Consider the following 18,534-nt stretch of genomic DNA (forward strand, 5'->3'; position numbering starts at 1 on the left):
GGGTTAGGTGACTGCTGCAGGTAGTTAACTGGTTAACTGGTTTCATTTGGGTAAACAAACTCACAGTTTAATCCATTTTATTCAATTTTGCTCCTCTTTTTTTGGTTTTCCCTAATGCACAATGCTTCATGTTGAGAAATACAAAGTTTGACTGTGCAAAGCTGCGGTAAAGGGAAGGCATTTAGCAAACTTCATGATTCCAAGTTGTATCTAAATGCTGCACTTTTACTTATGGCCCACTCCTTGGAATACAGGCTGTAACTACAGTACTTACGAATGTATATGCTTTTGTAATTACTCTCCTAAATATTTTTTACGATTGCTCAGCTCTGCTCAGTCTGTCTCGTGGTGCTACAGCATGATCATCGACTGCTGTTGTAAGGGATTAGAAATATTATTTTAAGGGATTATAAACCAATTTACACACTTGACATCAACCAAGTCCGTCAAAATTTTAAACCACGATGAAGTTCTTGGTGGAAGGAGGATGCTTAGATTATTTTTCCTTCAGTCTGTGATGCCGAATTTTACACTTTACAACTAATGAGCTACGTATACATCATTACACTCAGCTTCCGTGCAGACGGCACAGTTAGTCATCGTCCTGTGAGCCTCTGCATAACCCACACACAAGTATTTTAACTCGCATCCCCTCCATTACTGACTGCTCTGTTCCCTGGACAGATTAGTTCAACTTTTAAATCTCCTACTTATTTTATTAGTATTGCATCTTAGCTCCGTGAAGGAGACGATTTATAACCTTTAAACAGATCACACACATGCAGATAATATTTCAGTGTGTCAGGTTGGCTGCCGGAATGTGATTGCAATGATTGTATAGCTGCAGCTAAACGTCCAACCCAGCACCAATTACAACTGGCAAAGGAGTGTCGGAGGTCACAGCAGAGCAAATTGTGTTAGCTTTTTTTGGGCGTCGCTAATCAAGTCAGGTCTCGTTGCTCACTGAAATGAGGCTGTTCCAGGTTCAATCTTAATTCTCTGACTTTCATATGTTCATATTTGGTCACCTCTTGCTCAATCACTTTTCCCCCTCTCAATCACTTCGCTCTATGTCCTCAAGTCTTTGCATTTTCTCACAGTGACACACACACACACCACAACACACCACCCTACACCTTTTCCAAGTGACAGCTAGGTGACAGTGTGACGCCAGCCGCCTGATGGGGAATGATGAAAGCTGGAAACAAATGAAAATAAAACGTCTAATTATGTCAGTGGCGCCTTGACGTTACATCACTGTTAAAACACATTTAAAATAACATCCAGCAAGCCTTACACTGACACACACACACACACACACACACACACACACACACACACACACACACACACACACACACACACACAAACCCGCATGCACAGCAGGCACCCGTGACGGATGGAGAACTCTCCTGCAAGTGCTCAGTCAGGCTGTCAAGCCACTGGCTGCTGCTGCTTCTGTCATTGACTTAAAAGGGCATCAAGGAGCCATGTGTGGGACATTACTGAGGCCGAGGGGAAACTGCTGGGCTGAAGCATAAAGACACTTTCAAAGAAGCTGACTTGGGGTCTTATTGAGGGGCTATTATTCAAGACAGTACTCTCCCACCGACAACCACACCATGTCTCTGTCCAAAGTTTTTAGTCAGTAAAAAACACGGAGTCTCGCGGAGAATTTTATTGTATGTTCAACAAAAAGGAAAGGATGGACCGCATAATTGAAAAAATACAATCTCAGTGCTCAAATTCCTGCTTGGTAATTCATCACTAGTAATCTGGCTTCTTTGCGGTGGAACCAGTGTAGCTGTGTTAAATAAGAAACTGGGCATTATCGAGTTTGATCATTTGGATTTAAATTCATTTAAGGATAGAAAAAACTATATTTTACTGCACTGTTAAGATGTAGTGGCTGCATAGTGGTTAGGTGGTTAGCACTGTTGCCTTGCAGCAAGAAGATCTCCGGTTTGTGTCCCGGCCTTCCCAGGATCTTTCTGCATGGAGTTTGTATGTTCTCACTGTGCATATGTGGGTTTTCTCTGGGTACTCTGGCTTTGTCCCACAGTCCAAAAACATGCAGAGGTTCATTGGCAACTCTAAATTGGCTGGAGGTGTGAATGTAAGTGTCATTGTTTGTCTGTAGGTATAGTCCTGTGATAGACTGGTGACCCGTCCGGGGTGTCACCTGCCTTTGCCCTAAGTCATCTAGGACAGACTCCAGCCCCTCCGCGACCCTAATGAGGATTAAGCGATGTATAGATAATGGATGGATGGATGTTAAGATGCATTAAAATGATAAAAAACAATACACATTGCTTGAAAAATTCTCGCTTCAACCAGTAGCTATAATTTATAAAAATAGTAATAAAAAACTTTGTCAAATCTTATCTTTTTGATCCAAAAAGAATGAGATTTGTTACAAAATTAGAAGATTTTTTTTCCATCATAGAGGAAGACACAGAGGACTGCTTCAGTGTAGGAAAAACACTCTTGCGCATCAGATGGATCTGATGAACACACACTTGCCGACCAGCTGGAATTGAGGAAGACACACTTGGTGACCAGATGGAGTTTTGGGGAAATACACATGACAACCAGTTGGATTTAGGGAATACACACTACCTTCATTGCCACAACATGCAACCCTCCAAATCTGAAGGATGGCACAAAAACAAAAACAAAAAAATTCATTCTTCTGCTGTTTTCCTTCTCCCCTTGGCTATTAACTGGCTGATAAAATATATAACGGTGACTGTTGTATCAGGATCAGAAGGTGCGTTTAACCATCTAACGAGTGTCCACAAGACTGCCAAGAACTAGTTCTCAATTTTCCCTGGATGTTGAAAATCAGTACAGATGGACAAGTTGTGGCTATTATCGGCCAAAAACTTGTGTATATTTATTCCAACGAAAGCTGTGAAGATTCATAATTAATGTGTGAGTTTCACAGTTCACTTGAACTTCATTTTGTTGAATAGTCCACAGCTATAGAGGAATGAAAAAGTACATTATGTCCGATCCAAGTATAGTCTTTCTTGATAAATAACACTTTGTCCCAGACTCATGAAAACACTGATTGCCTGTATAAAGCAAATCTCATGAATTTTGCACTTTAGACCGTCAGTCAGCATGATTATGGAGGAGCAGTAACGTTTGCAGTGAAGGCTGAAGCTCTGTCTCACCAGTGTGCGTCCTGTAGTGGTCCTTCATGGCTGATAGGTTGAGAAAGGCGTAGTGGCAGGATGGCCAGGCACACTTATATGGCTTCTCCCCACTGTGTAGTTTCATGTGGTTGTTCAGGGCCCATTTTTCACTGAAGGAGCGCTCGCACAACTTGCATTCAAACTTCCTGCAGGAGAATAAGAGAGGCAGAGAGGAATGAGGAGGAGGGAGGAAAAAAACGAAGAGTTATTTACTGATCCCAAAGCTGACGTAAAATGCTAGAAAATCTACCCTGTGAGGAAGGAAATGGAGGTTGCTGGGTACTCGCACTCACACCCACGGAGCACAGGGCCGTATGATTGCGCGCTGTACATCTACGCCCACACTCACACACACACACACACACACGCAACACACACAGAATGCAGTTGGCTGCTGGTGTGTCATGTCTGTATAAGCAGGCATTGATTTTTCTGTCCTGGCCTGCCACCTCCACCATTTATTCTCTGCTTTGCACCAGGGCCCAGAGGACTAGAGAAATTCTGTTACAGTCCACACACATACAAACACACACACACACATACACACACCCCTGCAGGGCCAGTGGGGAGAATAGAGTTCACCTGTCCAGCGTCCCTGACCACTTAGCCAGGGCTAAATGAACAGTTAGCAACGTTTTACCTCCCGCTTCTCTCTTAAGGCTCTTGTATGAGAGCTTCTAAACTTCTCCACAGAGCATCTTTCGTATTACTTATCACATCATCTTCCTCTAAATAGTCAGTATCAATCCAATGAATGTACAGCATGATTTACCGTTTGGTTCGTGTTGTTTTGTTGTATGATGTCGAAAGCGTTCTTTCAGAATCAGGGCAAGACTGTGAATATGCATGTCATTCTGTCTTTGCTCCGGACATATGTCTATTCTTCATGCTGACGCCTACAACCTGACAAAAGCTGTGTTTTTTTTATGTTCTGTTTTCCATCAGTGTGTAGGATGTTTGCACCTATATTCATCTGCTGCATTATTAGGCTTCAAGAAACACACAGAAGTAAAAACAATAGAAAAAGCCTGCGCTTGAATTAATCTTTACCCCCGCGCTATAATTTAGGCTGGAATGACTAATGTGCGAGTCATAAACAAATGAAGTCGGGTTTTGGGGAGCATTTGTCTTGTAGCGAGGGCCATGTTATTTTAGGGAGGGCGGCTGTCTTTAAGTCCTGATTGTGTCGCTTAATCCCCATGGTATCTGTTTCATAGCAAGCAGCATGACACTCACCTGAACAAATAATGACTCCAAGCAGCATGTAGCATGTGTCTGAATCAATAATTCAAACTCATACATCTTCCTTACTGGAAGGAGGAGGGAGGGGGGGGGGGGGGGGGGGGCAAAGGAGAATGAGTGGGAGGGTGGGGGGAGAAAGGAGGGAATTAAAGATGGGGAGGTGGAGAGAAAAAAGAGATAGAGAGGAAAATGTGTCCTGGCTTCCATTATCAATCTACATGTTCCATAAAGATGAATCTAAATGTGATATGGATGTCGTCCTACGCTAGTTGAGAGGACATTTTAAGCTCACTTGCCAAGAAGGATGGAGCAGCTTTAAAATGGCGCCTTTATCACCTGGCTGGAAGCTGAAATGCATATTCAAGCAGCCTGGTTTTCCTCTCATTTCCACCAAACTGACTTGGCAGTGACTTTATTTGACCAACAGATGTATGTCCGCATCTGCATTTCTTTCCCTTTCCTTCCTCCCTGCGGTATTTATAGAACAGCTCGTCGCCCATGCCACCGTGGGAGAGGTAAATAAGATGAGTGAAGAGATGCTATCTTTTATTGTAAGCATTATGCACAACACTCCTGCTTTATGAGCTAAACGGGCCATTGTTTATCACGGGGCGTAATCGCAAAGTCAGGCAGGCAGGCAGGCCTTGACGTGGGCACGCAGCATGCTGGGATGGAGGAAAAACGAGAGAGAAAAGGAAGGCAGGAGCAGAGGAGAGAAGATGGAGGAGTCGGGGCTGGCAGAGTTGACTATCAGTGGGGGTTTTGTAAGGATGAGAGGAGGGTTTGCGTCTGTTTTTATGGGATCAGATGGAGCGCTTTGATCTTGTCCCCGCATGTCAGATCCCGTCACGATCCATCGTCTCGCCCATACATATGCATACTGCCTCTAAACAGCCAGGCACCATGCAAAACACACCAAAGGTAGGAGGTAGGGGGGGAGAGAAGAGAGATAGAGAGAAAGAGGGAGAGAGGTTGGGTGAATGTGCTTGTGTATGCATGTGTGAAGGAGGGAGGAAGCGAAAGATGGAGAAACAGAGGTAAAAGAGACTTGAGGGAGGTTTGCCAATTTAAAATATTTGAAAACTTTTATAATGTGTCCTAGTAGGGAATTTAAAACAAACAACAAATAATAAATTCACTCAATTCTGCCAAGGCAACCTATTTCAGATTCAACCCAGAGTGAGAAAGTTCTGAAACTCTAAAGCGGGATTTCAGGGATGAAAAGCATATGTCTATGGCTTCTAATTGTATGCAGTGAAGAAAAGACCTGATATGCTTTCAAACAAACTGAATAAGTATTGCAGTTAATAGGAAGATGACGACGATGACGATATTGTCCTTTGTACATGTTCGAACATGCACACTAGAATAGTGTGTGGATCTGTATAAACCACTTTGCTTTAACAGGGCAAACATAGAACTGACGGTTAGTGGACCTTGGAGAGAGATTCACTGAGTTTGAGGAAATGCTATATTGGATAACAATTGCTGATGTTAATTTGAAGGTTTATTAACATGGTTTTGACTCAACACAAAGATCTGAAGGACGTTAGATCCATACATTGTACCACTAAACGATCACTAATATCACAATAAGACCCTTTCCAGACATGGGAGACGTAACATTGCTGGTTTTCTCAGTGTGTTAAAGCGATGTTGTCATTCAGACATCCTCAGGTCACTTTCCTGTTAATGTTCCTCACAGTTTCATTCAGATGAACCCTCCAAAGTGACGAACAGAGACACAGTATGTAAACGATGTTTGTCATTCGCACAAGTTTGGTCAGAGCAACAAGTGATGAATGCTACGCACTAATGCACTAATAAACAAAAGACTGAGCCTAAACTAACAAGTTTATAAAACTGTCCAAATAACTGACAGCCTCACTTATTTATGACATTCAAAGCCTGAAATTTTGTCCATATGTGATGATAATAATCTAACGACCACTGCCATTAGATCCTCATTGATTCCATCTCCATGTTGGGATTAATCAATAAGCAGCCTAATTAATAAATACTTTGCTGTTGTGCTGTGTATACATGTGTGCAGCTCACTTAGTTTGGAGATGTTTGATCCTGCTGCTGTTTTCAGCTGTCGGTATTTCAAATCAAATCAAAACCAATATATACATTATTAATCCTGAAGGAAATTGAGGTATCCAGCAGTGCATTACACTATAATACCATAAGGCACAGTGAGGTATGAAAGGTTAGAAAATGCAAAACAATATAAAATGTAGAAGAACAGTCTTGTAAATAAAGTCCATGTCCACCATTTCTACCAGGATGGCTCTGGGGACAAAGGACTTTGTGAGTCTGTCTGTGGGGCATTTCATTATTTAACAAGCTGAGAGGAAGACAACCGGAAGCAACAAACTGAACTTCAGCTCCTTATGCATTACATACATTAGATCTGCATTGATGAAGTCTCAGTAACCTGGCCTGTTTTCACTCTGTCCTCATCACAGTCGAGCATTATTTTATGGACATTCAAGTTTGTGATAGATGTCAAATCGTAGGTCAAAGCTAATGAGAAGGATGTTCTGTGATTTGGCATGCAAACTGTGTCGTTTGTGGTCTCTGTGATGTTTTTTGACCAATATTGGTGCAGAAACGTGGAAAAAAAAAACTTCCACCAAATTGCTTCTCACAACTCAAAGCATGCACGTGCCTATCTGCTGATAAGATGTAGTTCAGACTTGTTCCATGCTGAAAGTGATGTTACTACATTCAACATCATAAGACTGATGCTATGACTTTCATGGAAAAGTGAGCAGGATGCTTGTGAAGCATTCAGATGCCGTTAGATTAACAGAAAATAATGCGTGTGAAAGAGGCCAAACATAATGACATTCACTTTACTTGTGTTTTGTTTTAAAAACCAAAGAGTCAACAGATGGCTGCTTAACACTTGAGAGCAAAAAATACATTAAAATATACAAAAAAGAGGGTAAAAAAGAAATCCATTTGTCAGTAAGTAGTTATTGTTTTGCCATGACTCCTCCTTGGCTTTTTCACATTACTGTCGAGCACTGATTAGCAAAGGCTACTGCAGGAAAAACCATCTGTAATCATGAGTGAGTTCCAGTCATTATATCTCTGCTTTTCTTCCTCCTGCATCACTCTGCATCTGTCCTCCATCTCTTTTTTTCCCCTCTGATCACAAAGCAAAGACACATGATTGACACACTGAGAGATTTATTCAAAGACGCAGGTGAGTCTCTTGTGTTGGGATTCAGAAAACCGCAAGCTACTGCCTCTATACTGTCAGCCATTACCATATCTATACTGTGATGTGATCTTGTCATCAGCGGAGGCATATAGGGTCACTGACAGAACATCACAGGCGACACTGGCCTTAATTGTGATAGAAATCCCTCAGGAGGCGTTACTGTACCTCTAACAGGGGCTGGAGAGAAAGGCCAGACTCATTACCACACACTCACTGTCACCCCCAAGTGGTGAGGTGGTGCTTGTTGAGGGGGATGTTGCAGTGTGTGTGTTTAGAGTAAACAGGAATCATGTGCTCTGGATTTAAAAAAGGCCTGATTTGGTTTTATTAAGAGTAAATAAAAAAAAGATTCAGACAATTGAATGCATCAGAGAAGTAACTATGACATTCACTGAAGTCTAAAGATTGTACTGACACTCCAGCTTGTCCTGCCTGCAAGTGTACAATTTACATCTAAACATGCAGAGTTGTTTTTTTATTACTTTTCTGTAATTGACTGGTTTAATTGTGCTGACTCTTTTGGACAACTACAAATTTTCTCTCTGGTTTTCCGTGTTGTGCTGGCCGGCCCTTTTTGAGAGGAAATAATCCGCCGATGCTCTCACACTGTAACACAAAGACAGAAAGAGGGAGAGAGGCCGACTCTTGCCTCAAGCCAAACTGACACAAACAGACAACTTCAAAGTGAAGACTGTTGTTTATTTGGCGAAGGGAAAAGGGGGGAGAGAGGGAAAAAAGAGAGAAAATTTATCTGATATGCAACTGTCAGGAGAGCATTTTCACATGCAAAATAGCGAGTGAGTGAGAGAGATTACCTAGAGGGAGGAACATGACAGCATTCACTAGGGTCAGGATGGATCATCATCTTCAGCCCCCTCCTCCTCCCTCGTCTCTCTCTTTCTCCCTGAATCACTCTAACTTTATCTCTCTCGCTCTCTCTTTCCCTCCCTCCTTCCTTCCGTTTTTCCCTCCTCTCCCCTTTTCTCTCTCATCCTGTTTTCAGACTCCATCACTCTGCACTTCGACAACCCGGCAGCTTAAATCCAGAGTAAATTAGCTGAATGAAGATTAAATCATTTGGCCCTGAGCTCTCCAAGATATTGGGAGGAAGACTGAGTAAGCCTTAAATGGTGTCTGACTGGGTTCGGACCTATATATGTGTCTGAGGAGAAGCTCTTCCTTCAATGGCAGTCAATTGAAACCTGATTACAGTGGGGTGTTGGGTAAAAAATGGGTAAAAGATTAAATTTCTGGGACAACTGTTTCCTAAGTAAGGGCGCTGGCTTCGTTATTTTTCGTTTGCGTGCACAATGTTGACCGACGACAGGCTTGTTCCCGGGCTAAGATATTAAACAGGGCACCGTCATCGCTCACGGTGCTTAGGAGAAATGCTTTAGAAAGCACTGTAGTCGATGTGGTCTGCGGCTACTCAAATCAGTTTCCTGGATGGTGCTAGTTTAACATTCAAATGAACAAAGACATCCATCTCCGGCCTGCTGCACTGAACAACAGTAGAAAATCTGCCGCAAAAAGAAGAGGAGACTCTCTTAGGAGCAAGTCCAAACAGAGGGGCATTTTAAAGGGAAATAGCTACTGAGTTATATCATACTGAGACCGGCAGGAGTGTACAGCCAGCATGTCACACAAAACAACAACGAAAACCTCCATGAAGAGGCCACATGTGTCTGCAGAGTATTGTAGATGAACCTCCTCTGAGAGGAGTGCTGCTGCATATGACTGCAATATAAACAACGGCACACAACAGAGATGCTGCTGCTGATTTATGTTTACCTTCAATCCCGGGAGAAAGAGGAGGAGGAGGAGGAGGAGGAGGAGGAAGAAAGAGAGAGAGGAAAAAAAAGATAATGAAATAAATAATAAAAGACCAGGCCCATCAGATAAGCTCCTGTTTATCCCGCTGTAGGGCAAATACAAATTGTCAATTTAATGAACACGGTGGACGTGATGAAAGCGGGGTGAAGGAGCCTCCTGCCTGACAAACAATCAGGAAATGTTATCTTAATATTGTTGCGCTGTTATTCAGCCCATAACTTAGGGGGTGGGGAGAGGCCACGAGGAGAAGGAGGTGGCATGGAGCATGGAGGGGAGAGGGGAGCGAGGGGGAGCAGGGAGGCACAAAGGCCAGGTCCCTCTGTGGTGGCCCTGTTATTGCCTGTTTTTATTATGAGCCATAGCTCAATAGTCCCAAACACACTTTGAAACACACAAACCTAAATGTGAGCCTGGGAGGTGTGTGCGCACACATACAAACACACCACTGTGTGCACACTGCCACCACACACACACACACACACAAACCTAAATTATACTAAAGTCCATTTTGCAAAAGAATGAAACAACAGGATACTGAACAAAACAACCCCAAAATGATCTCTTCCTGTGTGTACGCTGCTCTGAAGTCTTGTTTCCAGACTCAGTTAAGTTAAAAGCTTAATAGGTTTTACAGATATCGCACTATTAATCAAAATGCTTCAACCAAAAAACTGCAAATCAAGTGCTCCAAAAAGCTTCCTGTGGAAATTAGCAGCCGCTGAAAAGTACTGAAAATCTGATTTGTGTGACGCGGTTCGGTCGAAGGCCTCTTCCCAACCCCTCCACCCATCCTTTAAACGGCACTTTAAAAAGTGTCCAGATGCTTCACGGCTCAAAGTTTTTTTGTAACTCTTGAATTTAAAGCTTTGCAATCTGAGCAGCCACCAAAATTAACTATTATCTCCATATTTATATATTGCCGGCACTAAATTGCGTCGGGAAGAATTACTATCAATATGAATATCTGTAACAATAACTCAGCCGCAGTGCTGAGGACAGGATGCTCTTTATCAGGCTTCTGATAGGCCTTAAATACAGCACAAGGCAGCCATATCAGAGCTTTTTCTCTCTAATATCAGCCCGCATTAGCACCTCGTAAATCAAATTACACTCCTAGAATTTCATTAGGCTCACCTGCCAGCGCTGCTGTGCTGCAGAAATATTTATGTTTTTATGCTGCGATTGTGCGCTCTCAGGTACACAAAAGGGAAGGAAGGGGGGGAGCTGAAAGAGGAAAAAATGGGTGATAAACCTAATTATCTTTTAAGAATACAGAGAAAATGTGTCATAAATTGTGGCGATCCTGAGGAGAGCTGGCGTTTTCGAAGCCTGTGGGGCTGAGAGTTGGGGGACAAGTGTGCTCTGCTGTTTACCATCTTTAACTGGGGCTAGACTCCCACAATCCAATTAGCAGCTTCCCCAAATTCGCTCTAAACAGAAATCAAACAGGATGATGTACGATGCCGATCAGCGGGCCCTCAACAACAAGCTAATCTGATAAAGCCGAAGCAAGACTGCTAATAGTGCAAATACTTGTTCAAGCTGGATCCAAAATGTTATGATAGGAGTCTGTCTTTATTATTTAATTACCTCAAAAGAATTTCACATTTCCATTTGTTTATATGGTGTTGCTGGTTGTTAGATTGCATTATTTGCGGCATAAAAAATATCTTGTAGCGTTTGCTGAGCTCGGGCTGGGAGGGAGGCGAGGAGTTGGCCGTGGGAAGGAACGCTGACATTCCCTGTGCTATTTTCTTTCCCATCTGGAGCGGCTGGGGTCTGGATGGCGGGGTGTCTGGATATGGATTTTGATTAGACACAAAGGGAAATGACTGAGCCAGTGACCGTAACGACAGCCACTTAATAAAAGGTACAGTCTATACATCAAAGAGCATCTAGCTGTAAATCATTCGGCCCTGTAACGACTTGCATCCCTGTCCCATTACCGCGCCCCTAACAGGCCACTCATATTTACTCTCCGGGCCCAATATCATTTTAGAATAATGAGCTTTGTCCCTTATCTAATTAACAGGGCTGAGGTTCATTTGTTTGTTTTTTTGTTTCCCTTCTTCTCTTGCCCTCACTGAAATTAGGAAGACGGCATAGTGGCTTAACTAACAAATATTTACTGATTTGCTCCAGTAAAAGTTATACACAGATACGGCTGTTGTGACTATTGTTGCATGTTTTGTGTAATTGCTGTATGTTGCAACTGGAGGGTGCTTACCCAAGATTGTGTGTGTGTGTTTGTGTGTTTGGTGGGGGGTTGTGCTCCAGTGGGCAGAAGTAAAAGACCAGGTCCATTCTCCCTCTTATTACTGGAATTGTAATTCAATGATCACCTTAGATCACACGTGTGCCATAAATCAGATAGGCTTGACAGAGGATGAAAATTGTATTAATAATGTGAAACTTATTATACAGTCCCAAATGCTCCCTTGATAAATGACATTGTTTGGGCCTGACAATGATTGCATTTAAAACATTATTTCTGTTTTTCAGCTGGTGTGTATGTGAGGGTGTGCGAACCGCTGGACATAGCAGCCGGGGGTTCGCCGGGTGGGGAAGACAGAGGTGGGGTTCCCGAGCTTCATAAAATATTCAAGATGTTTCCCACCGTTCTCGCTTGAGCCAGTGGGCAGGAGATGGCCGCAGCAGTGAGGGTATAAAATCTGTGTGTTGTTGCGTGTGTGTTGTTGTGTGTGTGTGTGTGTGGCCGGCAGAAGCGAAATGGCTGGTGGCTCACCGCAGCGCAAACACCCAAACCACAGAAAGGAGCTGTGCACATCTTCAAGTCATAAAGCGGCGTGCTCGCACTATTATTACGACACATCCAAGTCAGAATTTACCAAATGTGAGGAACTGCAGAAAGGAGCTGCACTGGCTAATCATTTATGAACGAGCCGACTATAGCCTTGTTTTTTTTTTCTTTTTCAAATAAGTCATTTGGATGAGTTTATTTTTCTTCATAACTCAATTTATACAAGAATGCTAATATAAGAAGAGCAAGTCTAGACTTGGTTTAAGCAAGTGCCAGCAGAGACATAAAACTCCTTAAAAGAAAAAAAAGAAAGTGGAAAAAAGCCAAAAAGGGTGTCTGCACTATTTCTTTCTTTCTTTCTTTACCGCATCATATCAGAACAAGCTGAACAAACTGGGCTGGGCAGGATTTAACTACAGACCAACACTTTTAATTGTGGTATGGTATTTTGGTAATGTCTTATTTTCCAGTTGGATGAGTAATGAGTGATGTGTGTCTATGGATAAGACTGAGACAACAACTCCAACCTGCCTGCCAGTGCTGCTGTGAACATCACATCAAAACCAACTGGAGGAAAATGTCACCTTTAAATATGTTTTCACTGTTTCTCTGTGTTCTAGTAACAACCAAGAGATGGCCCTTAGAGACTAACATCCAATAGTCAGTATGGCAGTAGTCAAAAACAAAGTATCAGACATCATAACAAATAAAAGTTACTGTCCAATATGAATTATTGACAAATGTACTAGAAACACCAGCACAGGACAAACATCCATGTCTTTTTCTATGTCTGACAGCAAACTGGAAAAATTCCTTTTCAAACTGGCACTTTAGCTCTGTTAGCTCACATATAAAGAAGAGGAACATTTGACAAATCGACAGGGACCTGTTATAGCACTTTAAAAAGTGTGGAAATTAGTATTGCATTGGTACTCATTTACTGAAACTCCAAATGAGCAGATAAATACTTTGGAAACCGATTCACTTCCAGTGGAAAACTGTGCAAATGTGACAAATGTCTCTCTCCTTCATCAGGATTACACACAACTGCGACTGATCTGATACAACTCATTATACCTGGATAAATGTAATTATTAAAATATTATTTAGTTGAAAGTGGTCCTATCACAATTTGCTAAAGTCAAGGCAACTAATGCACTCAAATGTTTTGCAAGAGGTCAGCGGCAGCATCTCTAAGAAGTACTTGGGGCCTGAACTGCGCCATGTACAACTACCTGTTACTCCTATTGGCTCCAGAAAAGCCGGTATCACGCAGCTCCGGGTTCAAGGAAAGTCTAATTAAGTTCCCTGACAGTTGGAGTCAGATCCCTGTACGGGGACACCGAGACCCCCAGACTCTCTGCAGACTTAGCTTCACCCTGGCCAGCCCAGTCCATGTCCTCTACCGTACTCCATGTACGACACAAGCCCCCGTATACGAGTGATCTTATTATCCCCCCACCTCCACCCCACTCTCCCTCCTCTTCTCCTCCTCCTCATCTCTGCAAATGACCATGATGGGAGGCCATTCATCTCACTCCTTCGGCCACCACAATGAAATAAATCAAGAATTTTCCCCCCAAATATAACAATATTTGTATTTGGGGTGGGGCAGACGTAATTGATGACTGTGGGCATGCTAATTAAAAACGGCGGAGGTTTCATTAATCTTGGTCATTGGGCAGGGGGGATAGTAGTGGAGCTGCTATAACATTGGCTGGACAAGGGGGACAGGGCTGCCTCCATCGTCCTCATCGCTCAGGTGATTTGGGCCATTGTCGAGTATATTAGCACAGCGAGGTTAATGTGAAACGGCCATTAATAATCACAACAAAAGTCTATACAAACTCAGTCTCTCTGTGTCTGGCCTCCGACAGCAACGCAGCCAAAAAGACAATAAAGTGAGCGATCACATATGTTTACTGCCATGTCCTGGTTGGAGAAGTTAACCGTTTGTCTGACTTTGCTTTATGGAAACTTGTTTTTTTTTTTCTTCTATCCCCTGACACACACACAAACACTGTCGCATGCTGCCTCTGAGAATTAATTACCAAGACCCAACTTTTGCTGCTTAGCGTATGCTTGTGTAGTCAAAACATTTGGGGTGGCTTTATATGAAGATTAGAACACAATCAACACAAATTTCAGTGACTCTGCCCTGACCAGTGGGGCAGAACCACACAGACCGGCAACAAACCAAATACTTAAAAGAGGCAACAAATAGGCCATATCTGAGCGTCTGCTTAACAGTAAAGACGTAACCAGGCACTGGAGCTGATAAAATAGAATCATATCGTTACCGTAGTGCCATTACAGCGTAGACAATTTACTAAGTAGCACCTATGAACGGTGCAGATGGATATCATCATCACTCTGTAATGGCTCCTACAAGTTAATTCACAACTTTAGCTTCTCCGCCACGCCGCCGCCACAGAATAATGGCTAGCCTGCATCTGGTAGAGGCAGTGTAGGGCAGCGTATGAAGCATAGAGCGAAACCGAGAGAGAGACAATGAAAAAGAGAGAGAATTAAACAGAGAGAGAGAGCGATGGGTGGGGTGGAAGCAGTAGCATATGGTGCCACGCTGCCATAAACAAGCTTTATGAAAAGACCGGGGACGTTTATTTAATCATGGAATACCTGAGGAATCGCAATGAGACACACTTTGTCCCATTATTGTTAGCCCATAAATTTAACTGCTTTACCAGAACGACAAGGAACCTGATACAGCCGCTGAAGACAACGCAGGGAAGCAGGTGAATTTATGTATGTGTGTGTTTGTGAAGTACACGGTGTCGCAGCTACGGCAAAGAGTGTATGTGGTGTTACAGATGAAGAGCCATAACTGCTACACGCTGGTATCTGTGTATCTGCAAACCCAGAGAACAATACACTCTGGGAAGTATCTACAAATACAGAAGTGTTCTCCATTTGTTCCGAGTGTGCTTTATTACTCCATTCCTCTAATTTTATACCTCTAGCAGTCTCTCTCCACATACAAACATTTATATGTTGTATATTTTACCTGTCATCAGCCTTATTCTCTAGGAAGCAGTCTCTCACAACCAATGTAAAGAATTAAAACATTCATTAGTGCTTTAACCTCCCAGGTCAGACAAAAACATTTCAGAAAATAACAAGGTGGGTCTAAAGGGCCCCCGAGGAAATGCATTTTCTCATTTGTATTGAACTGAAGCAGCGGTGAACATACAAGCAAAGCTCTGCGCCGCACTGCAGACACCTCACAACCGACATGTGAAGACATATGCACAAATATGACCATGTTTACCAAACAAATGGGCTTGCATGTAGGAGCACACTGCACACAAATGGACTGTGTATGCAATTGTGTCTACGAGAATACTTGCGCAGACACGTGCACGGAGCGCTGGGTCAGGGGGACAGCGGTAGCTCAGAGCCAGCTGTGACCTGCCGGTCCAGGTGCTCAGGAAAACCGCTGTTAACGGCCACGATTGATGATCTAATCAAACTGTCACCACGGCGACCCGCTGCAGGGGGAGGGGAGGTTGGGGTGGTGTCGGTGTGTGCGTGTGGTGGTCGGGGCGGAGTGAGTGGGGTGAGAGCAGGTGGGGTGGGGGGGGGGGGGGGGGGGGGGGGGGGGGGGGTAGGGGTATCCAGGAGGTCTTGTGCATGCTTACCGTTAGCCTAAATTGAGAGTGACAGTCTCAATAGTGAAAAGGCCTCTTTTTTCCCTCTCTAAGTAATGGAGGAAACAACTAGAGCGGTCTTCCGGAGGATGTCACATAATCAAGGGAGACGCCCCCCCTCCCAAAACACCCCGACTCGCCCACCCCCGCCTTCTATAACGTCTCACCTCAAGGAGAGAGAGAGTGTGTGTGTGTGTGTGTGTGTGTGTGTGTGTGTGTTTTTTTTGGGGGGGGGGGGGGGGTCGTCAAGACTTTGAACATGGGGATGATGATGTGGTACAGTGAGTTGCAAATAACCCACACAAAGCTAATTATGACTGTTGGACAGGTAGACCTGACGGTTAGCCTCAAGGACCCACAGTGTAAAGCATTCAGATCTACTTGACCATGAGGGAACATTGTTTTGGTTGGTTTAGTGACTTTACATGAGCTTTACAAAAACAGTTTTTACATTTCCTATATGCAATGACATCCATTTAAATAATGTGCCATGAACTGAGGCTCAATATTTTGCTGAAGACTCCTTGGAGGCCCCTAGAGGTCCCCTACAGCCTGCTCAACATCTTCCAGTGCATGGATCCCAGACCACTCCACGGAAACTGCTGTCCTAAATTACAGTGAATTTGCCTTAAAAGATGTCTAACAAACAAAACTTTATACACACAAGTCATACAGGCACACCGGATACCAGACGATGCAAAAATGCATGAAGTGTTTTGCATGCTTAGCTGTTGATTCATGCAGTAAACCATGACAGGTGGTGGTTTATATTACTTACTGTTAGAGCAGTTTTCCTTCAGGGTGTACTCGGGGGTTTCTTCTAAAATGAGGAACAGTTCACTTTTGCAATCATTTACTTCACCTTAAATGATGCCAAATTAGATGAGAGAAAGCAGTCAAAATTTATTGCACAGGTTTTTCTACAACCATCACATACTGAGTAAACCTCATTTGCATGTGACAAAATAGCATTTATAGGGTTTTAAAGATTTTACAATTCTCAATATTACCTGTGGCCTAAAGTGCAATTGTTCTTTAGGGTTTAAAACATCTTAAAAATGGTAGAATGAGGGTCAAAATGCATAATTGGAAAACAAAACATAGCATTCAAATGTGCATGACAATCCCTGCTGAAAACTTCCCCAGCATATTAGCATCACTGTGCCACCAGATGGGAAAACATGATAATATTTCTCTAGTCCACATAAAAATAAAATGAATTAAGCTGTTCCATATTTAGCTGAAAAGAGAAAAGTTCAGGAAGTTGTCCAACTTAATAGTGGCCTTGTTGATCGCTGCCTGTTCTGTGTGTGTGTTAATCACCTTCCCCAGGATATATCCACGACTGCCGCTTGCCCGTCCAGCTCGCATTAATTTAATCGCTGCTCAGCTAATTCATTGATTAATTGGTTCATTAGTGATGCCTGGCAACATCCATTTCTGCTATGACAGTCTGATGTTTCAATAGAGAAGAAAAACAGGCTGGCAGCAGCCCAGTTTTTCCACTGTCCCACTGTGCATAATGTCCAACCACTGTCAACAGTTAGCCGCACAATTGTGTCACTGTATAACTGCCTGGTTTTGTGCCACAGAATGTGAAATGAATACGAAGGTGAACTGTGCACATTCTCTGTTCTTGTCTGGTTGAGTAATGTCACTTGGGCTTCAGTGGTGGGTGACATCATTCTTAGGAAAAGAAAAACTTCAAAAGCTGGAGGGACGGTCGGAGCTGCACTATCCAGATGAGGTAGACGCTGTTATGAGAAGATGAACAACTGCTGCGGATTTATTCCAAAAGCCAAGGTCATGTTGCTCTGACATGACAAGTGGCTTCCAACTCTGGGACGAGCTGTCGACTGCTAACTAACATTATTATTAGTAATAGGAGCTGATAGGACCCCGCTGCTCCCTGCAACAAGGAGCTGGATGTTAGAGTGACCAACAACAACACACAGTCTCAATACGAGAGCTGATGTAACATCACTGGCACAAATGAGATGGCCATAAAGTGGCTAAAGTGCAAATGACCTCTGACCTCTCTACTCCGAGACGCAGGCTCAGATTTATAATTGGCATTTTGTCACAGTTGTAGCTCCCAAGCAGTGGTAGCACTGTGCTTTAACTAATGATGAGTAAGACCACAGGGGTGGAGATTTTAGCATTAAAGTGTGTCAGCTTTTCAGAGAAGCAACATGCCTCCCTCACACCCCCTACCCACAAAAACACACACACACTCACAATTCTGCACCATATGCCCATGACAAGTGCATAAAAATCGTTCCCAAGCGATAGCACGGGCCAACACATAAAAACTTAATGCACCTAATTTTCCAGTAATCAAACTTTTATAGACTGCGATGGCTTTTAAACTAACAAATTTTAATTATCGCTTAATTTTAACAGCAATATTAACGCGATCCCTCATTCTGCGAGTGTTCATTCTCCATGAAATATTGAGTAGGGTAAACAGGGAGGCGCTGTCCGCTGGCTCCTGTTCAAACAAGCAGCCAGCAAACACAAAGGTGAGCTAGGGGTCGCTAAGGCCTTGCCAGTACCACGCCGGGACAACATGGGCTGCACAGACCTCTGGGAAAT

General features: G+C 43.2%; 1 protein-coding gene across 1 annotated transcript in view; it reads right to left on the reverse strand.

Annotated features, from left to right (window-relative positions):
* The window catches only part of znf407 (zinc finger protein 407), a 153,180-nt gene that overhangs the window by 61,501 nt on the left and 73,145 nt on the right, over positions 1–18,534 (reverse strand). Inside the window, exon 6 of the mRNA XM_022189682.2 lies at positions 3,180–3,346. Coding sequence (XP_022045374.1) covers positions 3,180–3,346 — 167 coding nt within the window. The remainder of the gene's footprint in view (positions 1–3,179; positions 3,347–18,534) is intronic.

Source organism: Acanthochromis polyacanthus, chromosome 12 (assembly GCF_021347895.1).
Source record: "Acanthochromis polyacanthus isolate Apoly-LR-REF ecotype Palm Island chromosome 12, KAUST_Apoly_ChrSc, whole genome shotgun sequence".
In the NCBI taxonomy this organism is placed as follows: Eukaryota; Metazoa; Chordata; class Actinopteri; family Pomacentridae; genus Acanthochromis; species Acanthochromis polyacanthus.